Genomic DNA, 19352 nt, shown 5'->3' with positions numbered 1-19352 from the left:
TTATGGTTTCTCTGCAAGCATGTTTACACTTTTACAAGGACACTGTCAGCTTCTGTATTCTTAGAGACAGAGAGAGAAGGAAGAAGCTGTTTGATAGACTGCTGGTGTTCAGCATGGTGAGATAAATAGAAGGTCAGCTGATAGACCTATTGACACATGGTTTTGGACGCTGAATGAGCTTTGTTGTGCCCACAGAAAGGATGGGTTTAGGAGGATCGATCAGGAGAATTGATCAGTGGATCTCTCAGTGTGAAAAGGGTGTGGACGGTGGGGAGTTATTCGTGTGTCCAACCCTCGCCTGGGTTAATAATTCCACCACAGAAGAACGGTCCCCTTTGTTTTGGTCACAGTCTGTGACTTCCAAAGGACTTCGGAGGACAACCTATTTGATATATCTGCATTTATATTACTGTATTGCATAGTTACTAATAAATAACATTAGTTTATAGCAATACCAGACTCCACGGTGTTTTCTATTTCTGCTGGTTCTTTAACCCGTCACAGGGTACGTGACACATGTGATTGGAGGAAGAGTGCGCAAACTCCACCAGGGGAGCACAAATCCAGTTTTTTGGGGCTGCATGACAGCAGCATTTCTACAGCAGCACTTTACCATCCATAGAAAAATTAAACATGAAACTTTGTCCCATCAAGTTTAGCACAGGGTAGAGCTGGAGGGAAGTCACTTTTTGGTTACTCTCTTAGTTTAAGTGCTGTTAGCTCCATTTTAGAAAAGAGTCTCAAATCTAAGTATTATTTTCCTTCAGCCAACACTAGTCATCTTACAGGTTCTGGCCCTGCTGCTGAAAATTTAAAGACCAAACTTGCAGTTTGTCTCCCTAATTGCTTGTATAATCTGCATATAAAATTTCAGTAAATTATGTACAAGAATGCACAGGTCCTAGCATCTTTCAATTGTTCACCATTAAAAAAAATACTTTGCTTTCCTAATATGGGATTGTGGTGACCCACTTCCGAGCACATTCGAACCGGCTCACAAATAGCCAGCGTGCAGGCACAAAGGCAAGGTCCGCAACAAAGGGAGAAAAGCCTGCGGGGGTTTGTGAGTACGTGTCTCTTGGAGCATCCACACCTGGGGAGGGTGGGATGAGGGAGGCTTTAAGCAAGGCTGTGAAGTTCGAATAAAATTATCTTTGACTGCAGTCTACTGACTCCGTGTCGTTATTTTAGTGCTGCGTGTAGCACACCGCTACAGGATTCATGTTATCTTTTTTTAAAAACTTATCTTCAGAAGCTCTTACAATCTTAAGTTTCTCACTAGACTGCTTTTGTCTTCTATTTCCCTTTTCTTATCAATGCCTTGGTTCTTTTCTGATTTACAAAATTTTCCTGATTCTAAGACTCAGTTTTTTTTTGGCATCATCAAAAGCCTTTTTCTTTGATCTAATATTTTCTTTAATTTCTTTTGATAGCCATGGCTGGATTACATTTCCTATTGTTTCATTTTCTTAAAGGTAATATATTTCTTGTAAATCATTAGTAAATGTTATCAATTGGTTATTTACCATTACACCTTTTCACATAAATCCCCAATCAAGCACAGCTAACTAGTGCTTGCATCTTCGCAATTGGCTTCATTCAGATTTACGATTGGGATTATTAATAAACCTTAAGTATTAATAAACCTCACCAGTTCCAATTATCCTCATTATACTTAGCTAGTTGGGGTAAAATCAGATTAGCAAATACCTTGTGGAGTCCATCCATGACAATATGAGGCATGTGCTCGTTCAGCATGGCAGCAGAGATGATGACTTCATCCAATGTCTTGTTATCACTCCATATAGCATAATAAGTTGACTCTTCCTGTCCACAGCAACTGAACAAATGTTCATTAGTGAGAAGCAATGAATTACATCAGAACATCTTAGACTCTCCCTGCCACAATATTGCTGTCCTTACCACCCACCCACTCCAACACTACACAATCTTTCTACATAATTCATAAGGGCAGTACAAGATGGTTGGTGCACCTGTCTATGTTCTCAAAGGATAACTTTGTTTCTCTCCAATGCTCTCTGCACTGCTGAGTATTTCAGTGATTTTCCATTTTTTAATTTCTAATTTTTATCCTATGTAAAACATTGCTTTTGGACTCGTGGGAATGATCTACCACTATCTAATAAAAATAATAAACATAATGACTATCCTATATAATTTGAAAAAATTTCCTGACATGGTGCTGTATAGTTTTGATCAATGATCAGCACCAAGTTATTTGACCCTCATTATTCTATAGCTGCTGGTGGGTGCATTTGTAGTAAAAACATATATTCATAACATGAAGCTCTGTTATGAATACTGTATAGTACCCCATCCTCTGATCCTAGTGATTTACAAATCTACCTTGCCTCACTCCACCATTCACCATTTTAAAGAGATACTTGATGCTATGCCATATTATTTATGTTTTTTCAGAAAATCTAGTAAATAATGATGTGGCTGCTCAATTTTCAACTTTTCTTTCAATAACTTCCTAACTATTATTGCTTTGCTAATGACAAAAGCAACTATGAACTAATTAAATTATGCAAGGTGCCTGAAAACAGCTCATTCTTCTCTGCAAATTCACCTTTCTCAGTCTTTCCCTCCTCATGAATCAGAATCAGGTTTAATATCACTGGCATACATTGAAATTTTGTTAACATTGCAGCAGCAGTACAATGCAATACATGATAATATAGCAAAAAAACTGAATACAGTAAAAATATTTACTTATTAAATAAATACATAAATTAAGCCACAAGTAAAAAAAAAACAAGCTGCCATACAATCCCCATAATTTGAAAGGTTTAGTTTTACTGATGCTCTTTTCAAAGTTCATTGAGTTTTGTTGTGAAACCTAGCTCCTTGATACCTGAACTCAAATTTTAAAAAATGCTGTTCTCACATCTGAGACTGGAAAATTAAGCTAGTTTGCAGTCGAAGTTGTATGAAAACTTTTAATTGCTTTTGTGCAAATGCAAAAGAAGTTTCACAACGGAAGTCAAGTTTAACTAAAATATAACTCATGCTTGGCAGTGCAGTTGAGTTAGTGCTAGTCAATGGAGCTGGGAAAATCACGTCAAAGGTGCCACACTGCTAGGCTGGGTAACAACCTTCCCCTCAAGCTGTGAGACTTTAAAACAACTTGCCACCACCCACTATGCACTATTTTTCAAGTTAAAGTTTATTGTCATAATGTTCCTCTGGACCAAAGTGCACAACACGGTACATACAATTCAGATTCAGATTCAGTTTATTGTCATTTAGAAACCACAAATGCAATGCAGTTAAAAAAATGAGACAACGTTCCCCCAGAATATCATAAAAGCATATGACAAAACAGACTACACCAGAAAATCCATGTAACATTTGGCAATCCCCAATCCAGAGTTAATTCACACACATAACAGAAAGTAATATTACCGCAAATAAATTAGTAAATAATAAGGTGCATATTGTATATGATACAAGTTAAAAAGTAAACTGTATAATGCTACTGGTGCTTCATGTGGAAGGGAGTTCAGTAGTCATACGGCTTTGGGCAAGAAGCTGTTTCTCATCCTAGCAGTTCTCGGACTTATGCTACTGTACCTCCAGCCTGACGATAGGAGGTCAAAGAGATTCTTGAACAGATGGGGGCCAACATGACAATGTCGGTTGTATTATATTGTGGTGTATTTAATTATATGACACAAATGCATTTTGTCATCTTGTAATTATCTGTTAATATTATTGTGTTATATAACATACAGCACATGAAATAATATATGTACTGAGTTTTGCACCTTGGTCCCAGAGAAATGCTGATTCGTTTAGCTGTGTACATGAGTACAGTTGAATGACCTGAACTTCAGACTCAACATGGACATGACCAAAAAGGTCATTGCGGACGTTAGGAAGATCTCTTCCTGCCTGACTACTCCTCACTGCACGTACACAACTCCTCTGTGGAGAGAGTTAGGAGCACCAAGTTCTTATGAGTGCACATAACAGAAAATTTTACCTGGTTCCTCAACACCACCTCTTTGGTCAATAAAGCACAGTAGCGTCTCCACTTCCTGAGGAGACTGAGGTGAATGAGACTTTCTCTCTCCCCCGCCCCATTCTAATTTTACAGGAGCACCATCAAGAGTGTCCTGACCAATAGCATCATCGAATGGTACAAAAATTGCAAGGCATCTGATTGCAAGTCCCTACAAAGGATTGAGAGGACTGCTGACAGAATCATTAGGGTCTCTCTTCGATATATTAGAGATACTTATCAGGAGCACTGCGCATACTGACCCCAAAAAGCAGTGATGCCTCTCATCCATCCAACAACCTCTTTGGTCCCCTACCATCAAGCAGGAGAGGTTAGGACATTAGGACAAGAACTATTAGGATGAGAAACAGTTTCTTCCCCCTGCTGTAAGACTACTGATCTCCCTGACAATAGACAGGTATCATCATATATGAAGTGTCAGTAGTGTTACACTATTTATTTTTTAAACGTATCATATATGCACCTTATTATTTGTGGTAATATTACTTTAAATGTGAGTTATATATACTCTTTTATGCACCTTGATCAGGAAGAACGTTGTCTCATTTGGCAGTTATACAGCACAGTGCGTGCGCACGCGTGTGTATGTGTGAGAGACACACACACACCTTGGACTTTTGCACAGTACTGTACATGTCTACTGTTGAATGATAATGAACTTGAATTTATGGAAAAAGATAGAACTGGTCCGAAATTAAAGTCCTAAATTGGGGCAAGACTAATATGGATGATATTAGGCAAGTAAAGCTGACTGGGAGAGGCTGGCATGATTAGGGAACCTAGGTCTTTGAGGTATATTAAGGCTCTGGTCAGGAAAGAGGAGGCAGCACATATGCAAGTATCAGGTATAAGCAGTTGAAATCAAATAAATCCCTTGAGATTTAGGAATACAGTTAAGATGGGTATCAGGCAGGCAACAAAAGCATACAAGACAGCTTTGGCAGGTAAAGTAAAGGAGAATTTTAAGAGACTAAATATATTAAGAGCAAATGGATAACTAGGAAAACAATAGGTCCTCTTAAGGATCAATATGTGTGAAGCCATGCATCTGTAAGGTCTTAAATGAATGCTTCTCATCTGTACTTCTTATGAGAAGGTATGGAAGCTATACAATTCAGAAAATAGTGATGTGTTAAAACATATCTATGTAACAAAAGAGGAGGGGCTGACAGTTTCAAAACACAGGCAATCTCAAAACAAAAAAAATGAATAGATTCCAAAGGCTTTATCAACTGTACCTAGGAAATTGTGGGAAGTCAAAGATAAAATGACTAGGGCACTGGCAGAGTTATTTCATTATTAGCCATGGGTGAGGTAGCAGAAGACTGGGAAGTGATTAATGCTGTTCCTTTATTTAAAAAAAAAGCTTCAAGGACAAGCCATGATTTGTTCCCAGAAACACCAGATATTGTTCTTCTGTCATCCTCCCTGATGGTGTCCTCTTCCAATCAACTCTGGTCAGCAATTCTCTCACACCTCTGTAATTCCCTTTATTCCACTATAATACTGTTACATCTGACTTTAGCTTCTCCTTAAACTGCACGGTAAGTTCTATCATTTTATGCCCACTAACTCCTAAGGGTTCCTTTATCTTAATCTCTCTGATCAATTATGGTTCATTACACAACACCCAATGCAGAATTGCCTTTCCCTTAGAGGGCTCAACCATAAACTGCTTCAAAAAGCTATCTTGTAGGCATTCTACAAATTCCCTCTCTTGAGATTCATCACCAACCTAATTATCCAAATCTACCTGTATACTGAAAGTCCACATGACTATTGTAACATTACCTTTTTGACATGCCATTTCTATCTCCCGTTGTAATTTAGATCTAATATCCTGGGTTTCGGGGACCTATCTATAACTCCTATCAGGGTCTTTTTATCGTTGCAGTTTCTTAACTCTAAACACAAGGTTTCTACATCTTCCGATCCCATGTCACCTCTCTCTAAGGATCCTGTGAAATTTGCTATCTACATTAATGATTTGAATGCAAATGTAGATTACATAGTTGGTGTGCTTGCATGTGATACCCAAGTTGGTGGTACAGTGGTTATCTAATATTACAATATGATCTAGATCATCTAGGAAAGTGAGTCAAGGAATAGCATAGGGAATTTAACTCTTTTTTACATTTTAAATTTACTTTTTTTTGAAAGTTAAACCAGGGCAGGACTTTCACAATAGATGCCTGGGTCCTGGAGAATGTTGTAGGACAAAGAGAGCTCGCGGTATATAGTTTCCTGAAAGAAGTGACACAGGTAGACATCACTGGTCAAGCATTGACTACAAGGGTTAAGAAGTCACAATACAAGATGTTGATGAGACCACATCTGGAGAACTGTGTGCTGTTCTGGTTGTCCAGTTATTCGAAGGGTATCATTAAGCTGGAATAGGTGCAGTAAAGATTCATAAGGGTATCATCAGAACCAGAGGGCTTGAATTAAAAGAAGCTGATTAAGTTGGGGCTTTCTTTTCTGGAGTGTAGGAGGTTGAGGGATGACCTTATAGAATTTATAAAATCACAAGACATCAATACAGGAAATAACTACAATATTTCCCCTGGGGTAGTGGAGTACAGGACACAGATTTAAGGTGATTGAGGAAATATTCAAAGCGGACCTGAAAGGCAAGGTTTTTGGGTGACTGGTTTTTGGATGGTGGTGGGTGTATGGAATAAGCTGCAGAAGAAGTGGTGGAGGCACCACTTTTAAATAGTTACAATATTTAAAAGACATTTAAACAGGCACTGTTATGTATTCGTATATACTTTGACCTTATACCTTATGGGTTGCTGTCAAGCTTCTGTGTGTGTCACATACTGAATGTGAGAGGGCATTCTGGGTAGATAACTTACTAATTAAAATAAAGAGCAACAGATTTGTTCCTCACCTTTCCATCTCTTGTGCATGTTATTCATGGCTACTTGGTTTCTCAGTATCACAAACATAACAGGTAAGTCGTTAGGAAAGGTTTGGAAAGATACAGGCCAAATACAGGCAAATGGGGTTAGCTCAGGAAGGCAATATTGTCAGTATTGAGTTGGACCGAAGAGCTGTTTCCCGTTTGCATAACTCTACAACTCTAACTTGATGTCGGAGAGCAAAGCAAAATCAAGATGGCACTAAACGATGACTCCTTTGCTTGCATCTGCAGAAACAGCTCTATTTCTATCTTTGATCTCTCTTTTTTTTTCCTTTTCAAGGCTCTTTTGAAGACCATGACTTGGAGTTACACTCTGACTTCAGTTCTTTGTTGGAATGGGACCTGCTCTCAGAGCCTCACGACCAGCTGCTTTTTGATATCCCAAGGATGCAGCCTGGAAGACTATCTCACCTTCAGGGTGCCAGAATTTTGTGGCTCTGGAGATGGGCTGATTCAAGGCCAGTGCCCCTGACTGAGGTGTCACGGGAGAACAGGGAAAATCAGGAGCAGCAAGTTAGCGCCGTGGGCTGTGTGTTCAAAAACCTGAGCCCTGGGGCCGACTCTCTGGGCATAGAGCTCAGGAAGAGCAACACAACAGACTTTTAACATTGTAAATCAGTGAGGTGTTTGTTATGTCTCCCCTCCCGCTGTGAAATGGGGACACCTCTTTTTCCCTTGTTAGGGAAAGAGAGAGAGCCTGTGGTATGTCAAATTACTAGGTGGGTGAATGAGCAGTCTTTGGGGTACTGCAAGTCTGTGTCTTTATTGATGTTTTGCTTCATCCTTGAGTGCTCAGTGGAGGGCACCAATGCTTTTTTGCTAACTGGGTGGATGGTTTGTTGCCTTGCTGTTGCTTGTGCATGGGAGGGGGAGGCTTTGGGATTCTAACGTTTAACTGTCATTCATTCTTTGGGGCACTCCTCTGTTTTTGTGGACATTTGCGAAGAAAAAGAATTTCAGGGTGCATATTTTATACATGTTCTGACATTAAATGTACCTATTGAACCCTATTGAGAATGTATTTTGCTCGTTTTATGTTTGCAAAAATTATACTTTGTTCTCTGTCTCTCTCTAAAATCTTCTGTATCACGCCAAGGGCTGGCTCTTGGGACCGCCTGATGAAGGAAGCCATTGAAATAAAAGCTAGGGGAAAAGAATTTTAACAACGACGAAGGTCTTGCTCGAAGTAAGCACTGGAATTCATTTGTAAACCAGGTGGAAGAGCGGAAACCAATCAGGAGGGATGAAATACAGGGGTATAAATATCATCAGAGTAGACTTGCCCAAACATCATCCCTGAAGAGCTTGTCACCGATACATCGGTTATATCAATACCTATACCTGGCTTGAAACCCATGAATATTTCAATCTGCTATTAAACTCACTCTATATTAATCCCAGTAATCATTTAACTGAATGGTCAAGTACTGTGAGCTACCACCACTGGCACTTGAAGTTAATTATAAGGTCTGAAGCTTCATTCCTTCAGGCTTTAATTTTTATCGCCTCTTTTCACTCTCCCTTAGTCCATTTTTTAAATCCTTCTTTTTGCAATTGCCATCATATTCAATTCATTAAATTGAATTGCTTCTCATTCTCAGTTAACAGTTAATTTCATATTGTTCCAATCATATTAGTTAAGGAAATTTGTAGCTATCCTTATATATTCAGCTTCTTTTGGTCCAATGTTATTATCTCATATTCAGATTTTTCTAAAATGAAAAAATCCTCTCCCATCCTAACAGATTACAAAATCTAGTCAGCAAGTCCCAATTTATGCAACTAGGTGATGATAGAGAGCTTTCTGCAACCAGTGGACAAGAGAATTTCAGGGCGTTAGAAGCAGGACATGTAAAGGCAATTCAATCGTTTGCCCTTCTCTGTCAAGGATTATTTAACCTGCATCATGTTTCCAGCTTTTTTCAATTACCATCAACGGACAACTGTGAGGTATTGCACTTCGGAAGGTCAAATCAAGGTAGAACAAACAAGGTAAATGGTAGGACACTGAGGAGTGCGGTAGAACAGAGGGATCTGGGAGTACAGATACATAATTCCCTAAAAGTGGTGTCACAAGTAGATAGGGTCGTAAAGAGAGCTTTTGGTACATTGGCCTTTATAAATCAAAGTACTGAGTATAAGAGTTGGAATGTTTAGTGAGGTTGTACAAGACATTGGTGAGCCCAAATTTGGAGTGTTGTGTGCAGTTTTGGTCACCTAATTACAGGAAGGATATTAATAAGGTTGAAAGAGTGCAGAGAAGGTTTACAAGGATGTTGCCGGGACTTAAGAAACTGAGTTACAGAGAAAGGTTGAATAGGTTAGGACTTTATTCCCTGGAGCATAGGAGAACGAGGGGAGATTTGATAGAGGTGTATAAAATTACGATGGGTATAGATAGAGTGAATGCAAGCAGGCTTTTTCCACTGAGGCAAGGGGAGAAAAAAACCTGAGGTCATGGGTTAAAGGTGAAGGGGGAAAAGTTTAAAGGGAACATTGGTGGGGGGGCTTCTTCACGCAGAGAGTGGTGGGAGTGTGGAATGAGCTGCCAGATGATGTGGTGAATGCAGGCTCACTTTTGACATTTAAGAAAAACTTGGATAGGTATATGGATGAGAGGGGTTTGGAGGGATATGGCCCAAGTGCAGGTCAGTGGGACTAGGCAGAAAAATGGTTCGGCACAGCCAAGGAGGGCCAAAAAGCCTGTTTCTGTGCTGTAATGTTCTATGGTTCTACTCTTGCAGGGAAAAAAAGTTTGTTTCTTGCAATTTTAAAATTTCAAGTTATCCTAGTGCTCACAAATTCCTATCTTTTGAGCGGAAATGTGATTCTTTGTTGTGATTTTCTTGAAGAGTCTAACTTTATAAATTAAATGCATGTTTTTTTAAAAATTATTCTTGATTTACTCAGCAGAAGTAACTTCTATGCACCATTCTATCGAAAACATTTAATAGAATATGCTTAATATCCTGCAGGAATACAGACCAAGTTAATTCAACTTCTTTTTTCTGTATTTTAACACTCTAATCTCCAGTTTCATCCAAGGCCAATTTATATTTTTTTTCTAAAGGGTAATGTTCGAAATGAATTGCAATACTTTAGATGGCACTTCTATAAGTCAAAAGCAACATTTTCTCCCTCAACATACCAGACATCCTGAGGAAATTTCCTGCCTGTCTAAGAGTGTTAATGGTTTGTAGATTCAGATTAATTTTGTTGTTAATTTTTTTTTAAATTCTCATTTATCTTTCATGAAGACGCTGTGGATGTCTTCACATTTTCCCACAATGAAATGCAATTGCCAGAGATATGTCTCTTTCCAGCTGTTTGCTTCCACTTGCATTACTTAGTTTTACCCTCTTCCCAACACAACAAATGAATCTCACCATCTGCCTCCGCCTGAGCTCCTGCCTATGTAAACTTAATGCACAACTCAATATCCCTTCATCATAGTCAGAAGTAATAAGAAAAAATATTGTCAACTTGGAGAGTAGAAGCGTCCCCACTGAAGGCAGGAAGAAAAAGAAATCCTGAACTATAATTGTTTGCTGACAAATTTTGTTGTCCAAAGTGAACATAGACTGGTGATGCAGAGATAGAAAGTAGTATGGGAAAATAATTTAGTTAACTAAAATAAAATATATAACATGAAGCAATAAATAACATCATAGATGAATTTTCAAAGTAATTTCTTGCAATAGCACTTTAGTCAGAAATTCCAAGTAGTATTTTAAAAGTAAGCCATGCAACATATGCATTTTATGTACACTTACCACTTTTCATCTGGATGGTTGTGTACCACATGAATAATCCGGCCTGGGGGATAGAGTGGGACACTGGCAGAAAGTGCAATAGTAAGGTCACTGGGATAGGCCCATTGTCTGTTACTCTGAACGTTAGCTAATTCTTCATCCTCTGGCAGTTCTGATTTAGGAATACATTTGGTGCCACCCATGATAATTCTCCACTACAGGAAGACATTAAAAAGACAGTGACTATAGAGTCATCATAGGAATCAGCCACACAGGACAACCATATGCAGAATTCTCATCTTAAACTTATTTTTTTTGTAGCTCTCAATTTTTTGTGCAAAATTTTATAAAATGTGCAAACATTAGTTATTGGGGCTTCTTAATTTTACCTCTATCTCAATCTTGCCTTTTCCATATCTTTATCCTGCTGTGAGTCTGGTTTAGGTCTTTAGGTAATGACAGTGACTTTTCTCATACAATGCTTTTACGATATACAGCATGCTTTTGTAATAAGTCATAAGAATGGAAATTGGCACAATGAAAACAACTTTTATATATTTCAACCTCAAAACTGAAAACATAGCCTGCACATCAGCTGGTTGTCACTGAATAAAAAGTGAGGATCCATATAACCTCTGCCACCTCACCACAATTTTTTGCCAGTTCCAATCTGGACACATTTGGTGCAATGCAGAATTTTCCTTCATTATTAGTATGTTATCTTACTATTATCTATAATTACTAAATTCTTCCTACGATACTTCAAATAATCATCTCCATAGTGACCTTCCAAAACCTCAGCATACACCCATCAGTACTTCCAGCATCTTAACCCACACAAAGTTCTACTGACCTATTGTTATAATTTTAGTGAACTTCCTTAGACTCCCTATTATTTTAAGTATTAATAACAAAATGCTTACACCAATTTGCATGTGTCTTCTTTGTCCCCCTACATCTCTTTGCAGCTCCCTGTTCTAAGGCATGGCATCCACACATTTAACATTATAATCACTGCCTGAAGAATGCTTTATTGCAATATGGATTGATTCACAAACTTCATTTTACATTACGGGGAATTAAACAAAATTAGAATTCAATAAGACAACAAAAATAGATACAAACTAGTACTTCTAGAATAAACAGAGCTAAATAAAGAAAGGAGTGATCTTCTTTACATATAGATTGCAAAATGAGCAAAGTGAATTTCCAAAAGAGTAAGTGTCTTAAACACTGAATGTTATGACAATTGAGAAATTAAAAATTACACTTAGATGGAAGCAAGTAGAATTTTAAAAAATACCTTGGGTTTTGTGCTCTTTTGCAGAACATCAAGTAGGTGTCTACGAAAGACTTCCAATTGAGAAAGTCCAAGCCTGTTGGGACAAATAACTGTTAGAAACTTGCTTCATGAACCACAATAAAAGATAGACGACAGGTAGTAGTAGCTGATGGTACTTATTCTGGCTTGTGGTCTGTGACTAGTGCTATTCTACAGGGATTGGACCAACAAGAAAATGTAGATGGGTGGGTTAGTAAGTTTGCAGAAGATTGGTGGTGTTACGGATAGCAGGGAAGGCAGGCAAAGGATACAGCGGGATATAGATCAGATGCAGATATGGGTGAAGAAATAGCAGATGGAGTTTACTTCAGGTCAAATGTTAAATGTTGCATTTTGGAGGATCAAATGTAAAGGAATCATCAATGACAAGATGCTTATCAGTGTTGATGATCAGAGGGATCTTGGGTCCAAATCTATAGCTCCTTGAAAATGGGTACACAGGTTGATAGAGTGGTAAAGAAGGTGAATGGCATATTTGCCTTTATTAGTCGAGGAACTGAGTTCAAGTGTCAGGAGGTTGTATTGCTGCTTTGTAAAACAGTAGTTAGGCTGCATCTGTAATACTGGATACAGTTCCGTATGCTCCATTATAGGAAGGATATTGAGGCTTTGGAGAGGGTGCGAAAGAGGTTTACCAGGATGCTGCCTGGAGTTTTTGAAGGTGTGCTCTCAGAAGCAGATGTACAAATTATAGTTGTTCCATGTGCAGCAGTAGAGCTGAAGGAAAATCTGAAAGGTTTATAAGAATATGAGAGGCACAGATGGACAGGCAGCATCTTATTCACAGAGTTGAAATGTCCAATACCAGAGGGCAAAAGAGGTAAAGTGAAAGGGGGTAAGTTCAAGATAATGTGCTGGGAAGTTTATTTTATTACACAGAATGGTGGCTGCCTGGAATACACTGCCTGGGCTAGTGTTGGAGGCAAATATGATAGAAGCATTCAAGAGCCTCTTAGTTAATATGCAGGAATGTGCAGAAAAGAGAGAGAAATGGATATTTTACAGGCAGAAGGGATTGGTTTAGTTGGACATTCGACTACTAATTTAATTAGTTTGCCACAGCACTGTGGGCTGAAGGCTAAAATGTTCTACGTTCAGTAGCTAATAGCATATAGAATATTATCTGTAGATCTGTGAACTGTAAGCCAAATGCACAATAATGAAATGCGATCAATTAAAATCTATAATAATGTTTCACTGCATTAAATCATAAGAGGAATTGGAGAATGGTACAATCATAATTAAATTAGTACTTTTGATTCCATTGGCCTAAATCCTCCAACATGAATTTGAATACTTGCATGAATGTTGGGAAATATAAATATATGTGACCAAATGCCTTGTAACTTTTTGTGTATTCTGCATTTTGATTTACATTTACATTTGGAAAATAACACAAGTTATTTTTATATGTAGCACCACTCCTGATCTAGTTACTCAGATGTCCCAGAAAGCACCATAATTCTTTAATTGACACTGCAGACTTTCTAATTTTGACTGAGTTTTAATCAAAATCTCTTAAAGGTAACTAGGTAAATAATTACTCCAAGTGCAACATATACAGAGCATTGTTAAAAAGACAAATTGTAAAACAAATCAAAAATGATTGAATATTAGCTGGTCCTGTAAACCAAGTCCTTCAAATATTTTTAGTCGATTAAATTTTGGCAGAATATTAAGACAGCAAATAATGAAGAAATACAAATACACTGAAATTGGTTCATCAGTTAGCCAAGTTAGAGGATTTATCAACTTGCCTTGGCACCAGATCCTTTCCCAAGATAACAGATGTCACAAACTCCTTGGAATATTCCATTGCGTCACAACTAAAGGATTAGATTATTGGGATATTAGAAGGAACCTTTAAATTGAATAACCTTTATATAAAATTACCAAAATCATGATGAAAAAGATATAGAATGTTCAGAACAACAAAAAGTCATGATATAAAATCCAAATGCAGACCTAAAACATACATTTTCTACATTTTAATGTAGAACTATATGGATATTTTCTTTCTTTCTTCTAGTTTAGAATATAACTATTTCTCATAGTATATGATTCCATTGACACCAACAACCTTTATATATCTTACTCCAGTAAATATTCTTTATTAGCAGATTTGGACTGCGTGCACCAGGTAACAATTTGACCTTGAGAAATTATTTCAAACCTCAATATTGTCTTCATCCAATATCCACCTCCTCTAGCAGGATTAATAGATTAGAATGTAGATGAATTGAAGACATTTTGTAATGTAAACTTCACTAACATTTTGTCCAGGTACAACCACATAGACACTATGGGCAAGAAAGCACACCAACATCTCTACTTCCTTAGAAGTAGAATCGGCATGTCCCCGTTGATCCTCTCCAATTTTCATAGATGGTTCATAGAAAACATCCATCACAGCTTGGTATGGCAGCTGCTATGCTCAAGATTGCAAGAAATTCGAGAGTTATAGCTCAGTCATCATGAAAACTAGCCTCCAAATCATATATGCCTATACTTTACATTGCCTTGGAAAAGCTGGTGGCATAAGCTGGTGGCATAATCTCTTTGAACCTTGTCAAATGGGCAGAAGATACAAAACCTTGAAATCATTCACCACCAGGATCAAGGACACTTTGTATCCCACTGGCATAAGACTCTTGAATAGACCTCTTGTAGGTTAAGAATAGATTCCTGACCTCACAATTTATTTTGTCATGGCCTTTGCACCTTATTGGCTCTCCGTAACTGTAGCATCACATTCTACATTTTGTTATTGCTTTTCTTTTGTACATCCTCAGTGTACTTATGTAAGTTTTGAAAAGATCTGCATGAACGACTTACAAAACTAAGTTTCTTACTGTAGCTCAGTTCATAATAATAATAAACAAATTCCAAATCCAATATCTGAAAAGGTATGCAAAACATCAGAAAGTGGAAGTCACAGAACTGGGACACAGTAATTTACAATGCTCAGATTTATATCTAACATCAATGTGAGGACAGCTCCATCACAAAGCCTGTGGTAGTTCACCATCTTCTGACAGTTAGGAATAGATGATGAATACTGGCCTGATTGGTGATGCTGGTGATTAATTTAAGAAAAAAGCCAGATAAAAACAGTGTGTTTTATATAGCAAATTTCCTAATTCCATCCTCCGTCAGGAGGGTTTTAAAGCCCGCCGCTTATTTCTAGAATCCATCCCCTCCCCAATCAGGAGAGCCTAAAAGCTCTCTGCTTTTTTCTGGAACCTCGACCATTTTATCAGCCCTGGCCAAGTCCTTTCATTCTTACATCCATGACACTTCACGTGCTCTGGATCTTTTCAATGACTTCAAGTTCCCTGGCCCCAATCATCTCATTTTTACCATGGATGTCCAGTCCCTATACATCTCCATCTCCCATCAGGAGGCCCTTAAAGCTCCACACTTCAGATTAGATAACAAACCAAACCTTTTTCATTCCACCAGCACTCTCCTCCAACTAGCAGAACTGGTCCTCACTATCAATAATTTCTTCTTCAGCTTCTCATACTTACTTCAAATAAAAGGTGTAACCATGGCACTCACATGGGTTGCAGCTAGGCCTGCTTTTTTGTTGGCTATGTGGAATAGTCTATGTTCCAAGCCCCCACTGGTATCATTCCCCAACTTTTCCTACACTACATCAACGACTGCATTGGTGCCGTTTCCTGCACCCATGCTGAGCTTGTCAACTTCATCAACTTTGCCTCCAACTTCCACCCTGCTCTCAAATTTACCTGCAACAACTCCCTCCCCTTTCGCGATCTGTCTTTATCTCTGGAAACATCTTATCTGCTGATTTTTTTTTTATGAACCCACTGATTCTCACAGTCACCTGGACTACCCACCCTGTTACTTGTAAATATGCCACCCCCTTCTCTCAGTGCCTCAGTCTCCATCGCACCTGCTCTCAGGATGAGGCTCTTCACTCTAGAACTAATGAAATATCCTCCTTCTTCAAAAACAGGGCTAAAGGGCTGTCTTTCCTCTGCCATCAACACTGTCCTCACCCACATCTCTTATATTTCATGCACATCTGCCCTCAATCCATCCTCATACAACCCCACAAGGAATAGGGTTCTTCTTGTCCTCACATACCACGCTACTAGCCTCAGCATCCAGCACATAATTCACCGTAACCTCCACCATCTTCAATGTGATCCCACCAAGCACATCTACCCCCCCACCCCCCCCCCCACTTTCTGCTTTCTGTAAGATCGCTCAATACACGATTCCCTTCTCTATTCATCTTTCCCCACCGATCTCCCTCCTGGTACTTATCCTTGCAAGCAGATAAGTGCCACACCTTGTTCTATATCTCCTTCCTTACTACCACTCAGAGCCCCAAACAGTTCTTCCAGGTGAGGCGACACCTAACCTGTGAGCCTGTTAAGAGTCATCTGCTGTATCCAGCGCTCCCGGTACAGCCTCCTGTATATTGGTGAGACCCAATGTTGATTGGGAGACTGCTTCGCTGAACACCTATACTCCATCCACAAGAAAAAGAGGGATCGCCCGGTGGCCACCAATTCCAATTCTACTTCCCATTTCCATATGTCAGTGCATGGCCTCCTCTACTGCCTCAATAAGACCATGCTCAGTTTGAAAGAACACCACCTTATATTCTGTCTGGGTAGCCTCCAACTTGATGGCATGAACATAGATTTCTCAAATGTCCGGTAATGCTGCCACCACCCCCACCTCCATTCCCATTCCCTGCTCTCACTTTATCTCTTTACCTACCCATCACCTCTTCCTGGTGCTCCCCTCCCTCCCCTTTCTTCCATGGTCTTCTACCCTCTCCTATCAAATTCCCATCTCCAGCCCTTTATCTCTTTCACTAATCAACTTCCCAGCTCTTTACTTCACCCCTCCTGGTTTCACCTATCACCTGCCACCTTGTACTTCTTCCTCCCCTCTCCCCACCTTCTTGCTCTGACTCCTCATCTTTTTTTTCTGGTCCTGATGAAGGGTCTCGGCCTGAAACGTCAGAAGTTTACTTCTTCCATAGATGCTGCCTGACCTGCCGAGTCCTTCCAGCATTTTGCGTGTGTTCCTAATACTGATGCTCAAAGATAATAATTTTTGAGGATAAGCAATTGAGTAATGGAATTATACAGCATGGAAACAGGATCTTGTTTCCATGTCTGGTCAACCATCAAGCTCTCATTGATAGTAATCCATTTTATTTTCCCCATCAACCCTCCACAGATTCTACGACACACCAGCAATAATTTGCAATGGCAAATAACTGATTAGTCAGCAGATCTTGGGGAATAAAAAGAAATCAGAGAACCTGAAGGAACCCCATCTGGTCACATGGGGTATCTACAAACTCCATGCAGACAGCACCAGAGATCAGGATTGAACCTGGATCACTGGAGCTATGAGATACTGGGTCTGCTTGCTGCACCACTGTGATGGTTATGAGTCCTTAACAGTGATGTGCTGCCCACAGTAATGTGCTCCTTTAAAACTAAAATTATTTTGTAAACAATACTGCTTATTCAAAATGTAATGGTTTGCACAGAGATATATCTAAATGGTTACTATTCTTGGCACAGTTTCTATGATGTGCAACACAATAATATGTTTGAATGAAGACACAAGAAACACTGCTGATGCTGGAAATCTGTGAAAATGATGACTGCCCATTTCCCTCCATAGAGATCATCCAACAGTTGGTGTGTTGCAACTTGACTTACCTAAGAAGACCCCCAGGTGGAGAGTAAGCATAACATTGTAGAGTAGGATACTGTGGTCTGAGCAGGAAGGAAAGAATAGCTGCCGTTCCAGCTCCTAAAGAATGTCCAACCACTACTAATCCATAATGTTTGGTCCCTTTTCCCTGTTGGCAACAAAAGGTTGGAAAAATAGGTTTTCTTTGTCTTTATTCGCACCTGTGGGTATGAAAATGATAAACCTTTTCTTTTAATTTAATTATGAACTTAATTTGAATTGCCTTTTATAGAATTGCGATTCACTGACAATCATCTATTTTAACAACAGATGGAATAACTGTAAGGAATTTTTAAAAAGAATTCAGTAAGCATTAAAACCATGCCTTTGATCCTGTAATGGAACACAGCTAGAAATTAGCTTCTCTGCATCTTTAAGTAAATCTTGAAACCTCAACATGTATGGAAGATACTTCATTTAAATTGGTAAATGCTAGCATTTCCCAATGTTTCTGAAATAAAAACAGAAAGTGCTGGAAATCGGGCTGTAATGTGGGAAGAGAAGCAATCAACATTTCAAGTCAAAGACTCTGCCAAAATTGAAGAGGATACAAAAGACAATTGTAAAGCTGCAGGGATGGTGTGGGAGAAGAATTCTTTGATTGGGTAAAACTGGTGTAAAACAACGTTAGCTGGTCAGTGAGTAAATGAGAGTAGTTACAGGGCAAGATCATAGACAAAAGAACTTCAACTAAAGGATAGGGAAGGAGAGAACCACAAAGTGGAAGGCTCAACCACAGGTTAGGTAGGGCATGTCCCTGTCTTCCTGAAAGAAGCAAAAAAGGAAGAAAACGTTTTACCTAGGAAAGACCAAGTGGGTCACTGGATCATTTATCACATCTATTTCCCAAGCCCCTGCATTCACCCTTTTTCCTCTAGGTCAGAAAAAGGATAGACTACCTCTGGTAACACACACAAGACGTTGGAGGAACTCAACAGGCCCAGCAGCATCTATGGAAGTGGTCGCCAACCCATCAATCGCGATCGACTGGTCGATCTTTGAGACTTTCCCAGTAGATCCCAAAAATAAATGAAAAATAAATACACAAATACTGTTGAGAGATTGCTTCCGGGTTGCACAGTTTTAGTTCCGTTCTTTCTGCCCAGTGCACATGCGTGTAGCTCCCCCACCACACACTGGTCCCCAACCACCTTTGAGGAAACGATAGGATGCAAGGAAATGATATGAGTCAGCTGCACCTTTCCTCATTCCCTGTCATGCCCACTGTTGAACTTGAATCCACGCGAGGGCATTAACCAAGCACGTCAGGGATCACTGGTTGCCCACAGGTAACCGGCCGTTTTGTGCGGCCGGCGAGAAGTGCCAAAGCGCGGACAGATGGGCGCCGCCTCTAAACCTGTTTAGCACACCAAATATTAGTGGGGAACTCGGTGCTAAAATATTCGCAGACAACCCAATTCGGGCTCAGGGTTCTGTAAGTAGCAGAGCAGCTACTGCGCTGCGATCTACTGGAACAAACTTCTGTCAGCCGATAGATCCTACAAAGGGGGGCGGGTGCGTCCTGTCACA

General features: G+C 39.3%; 1 protein-coding gene across 2 annotated transcripts in view; it reads right to left on the bottom strand.

Annotated features, from left to right (window-relative positions):
- dagla (diacylglycerol lipase, alpha) overlaps positions 1-19352 on the bottom strand; it is a 370588-nt gene that overhangs the window by 34002 nt on the left and 317234 nt on the right. For both annotated transcript variants that reach the window (XM_059975669.1, XM_059975670.1), the window contains 5 exons: positions 17789-17931; positions 13826-13894; positions 12030-12102; positions 10748-10941; positions 1711-1840 (listed from right to left, as the gene is read on the bottom strand). In XM_059975669.1, coding sequence (XP_059831652.1) covers positions 1711-1840; positions 10748-10941; positions 12030-12102; positions 13826-13894; positions 17789-17931 — 609 coding nt within the window. The remainder of the gene's footprint in view (positions 1-1710; positions 1841-10747; positions 10942-12029; positions 12103-13825; positions 13895-17788; positions 17932-19352) is intronic.

Source organism: Hypanus sabinus, chromosome 7 (assembly GCF_030144855.1).
Source record: "Hypanus sabinus isolate sHypSab1 chromosome 7, sHypSab1.hap1, whole genome shotgun sequence".
NCBI classification, from domain to species: domain Eukaryota; kingdom Metazoa; phylum Chordata; class Chondrichthyes; order Myliobatiformes; family Dasyatidae; genus Hypanus; species Hypanus sabinus.
The sequence above is the reverse complement of the archived record's forward strand: the minus strand, read 5'-3'. Positions and strand labels throughout refer to the sequence as shown.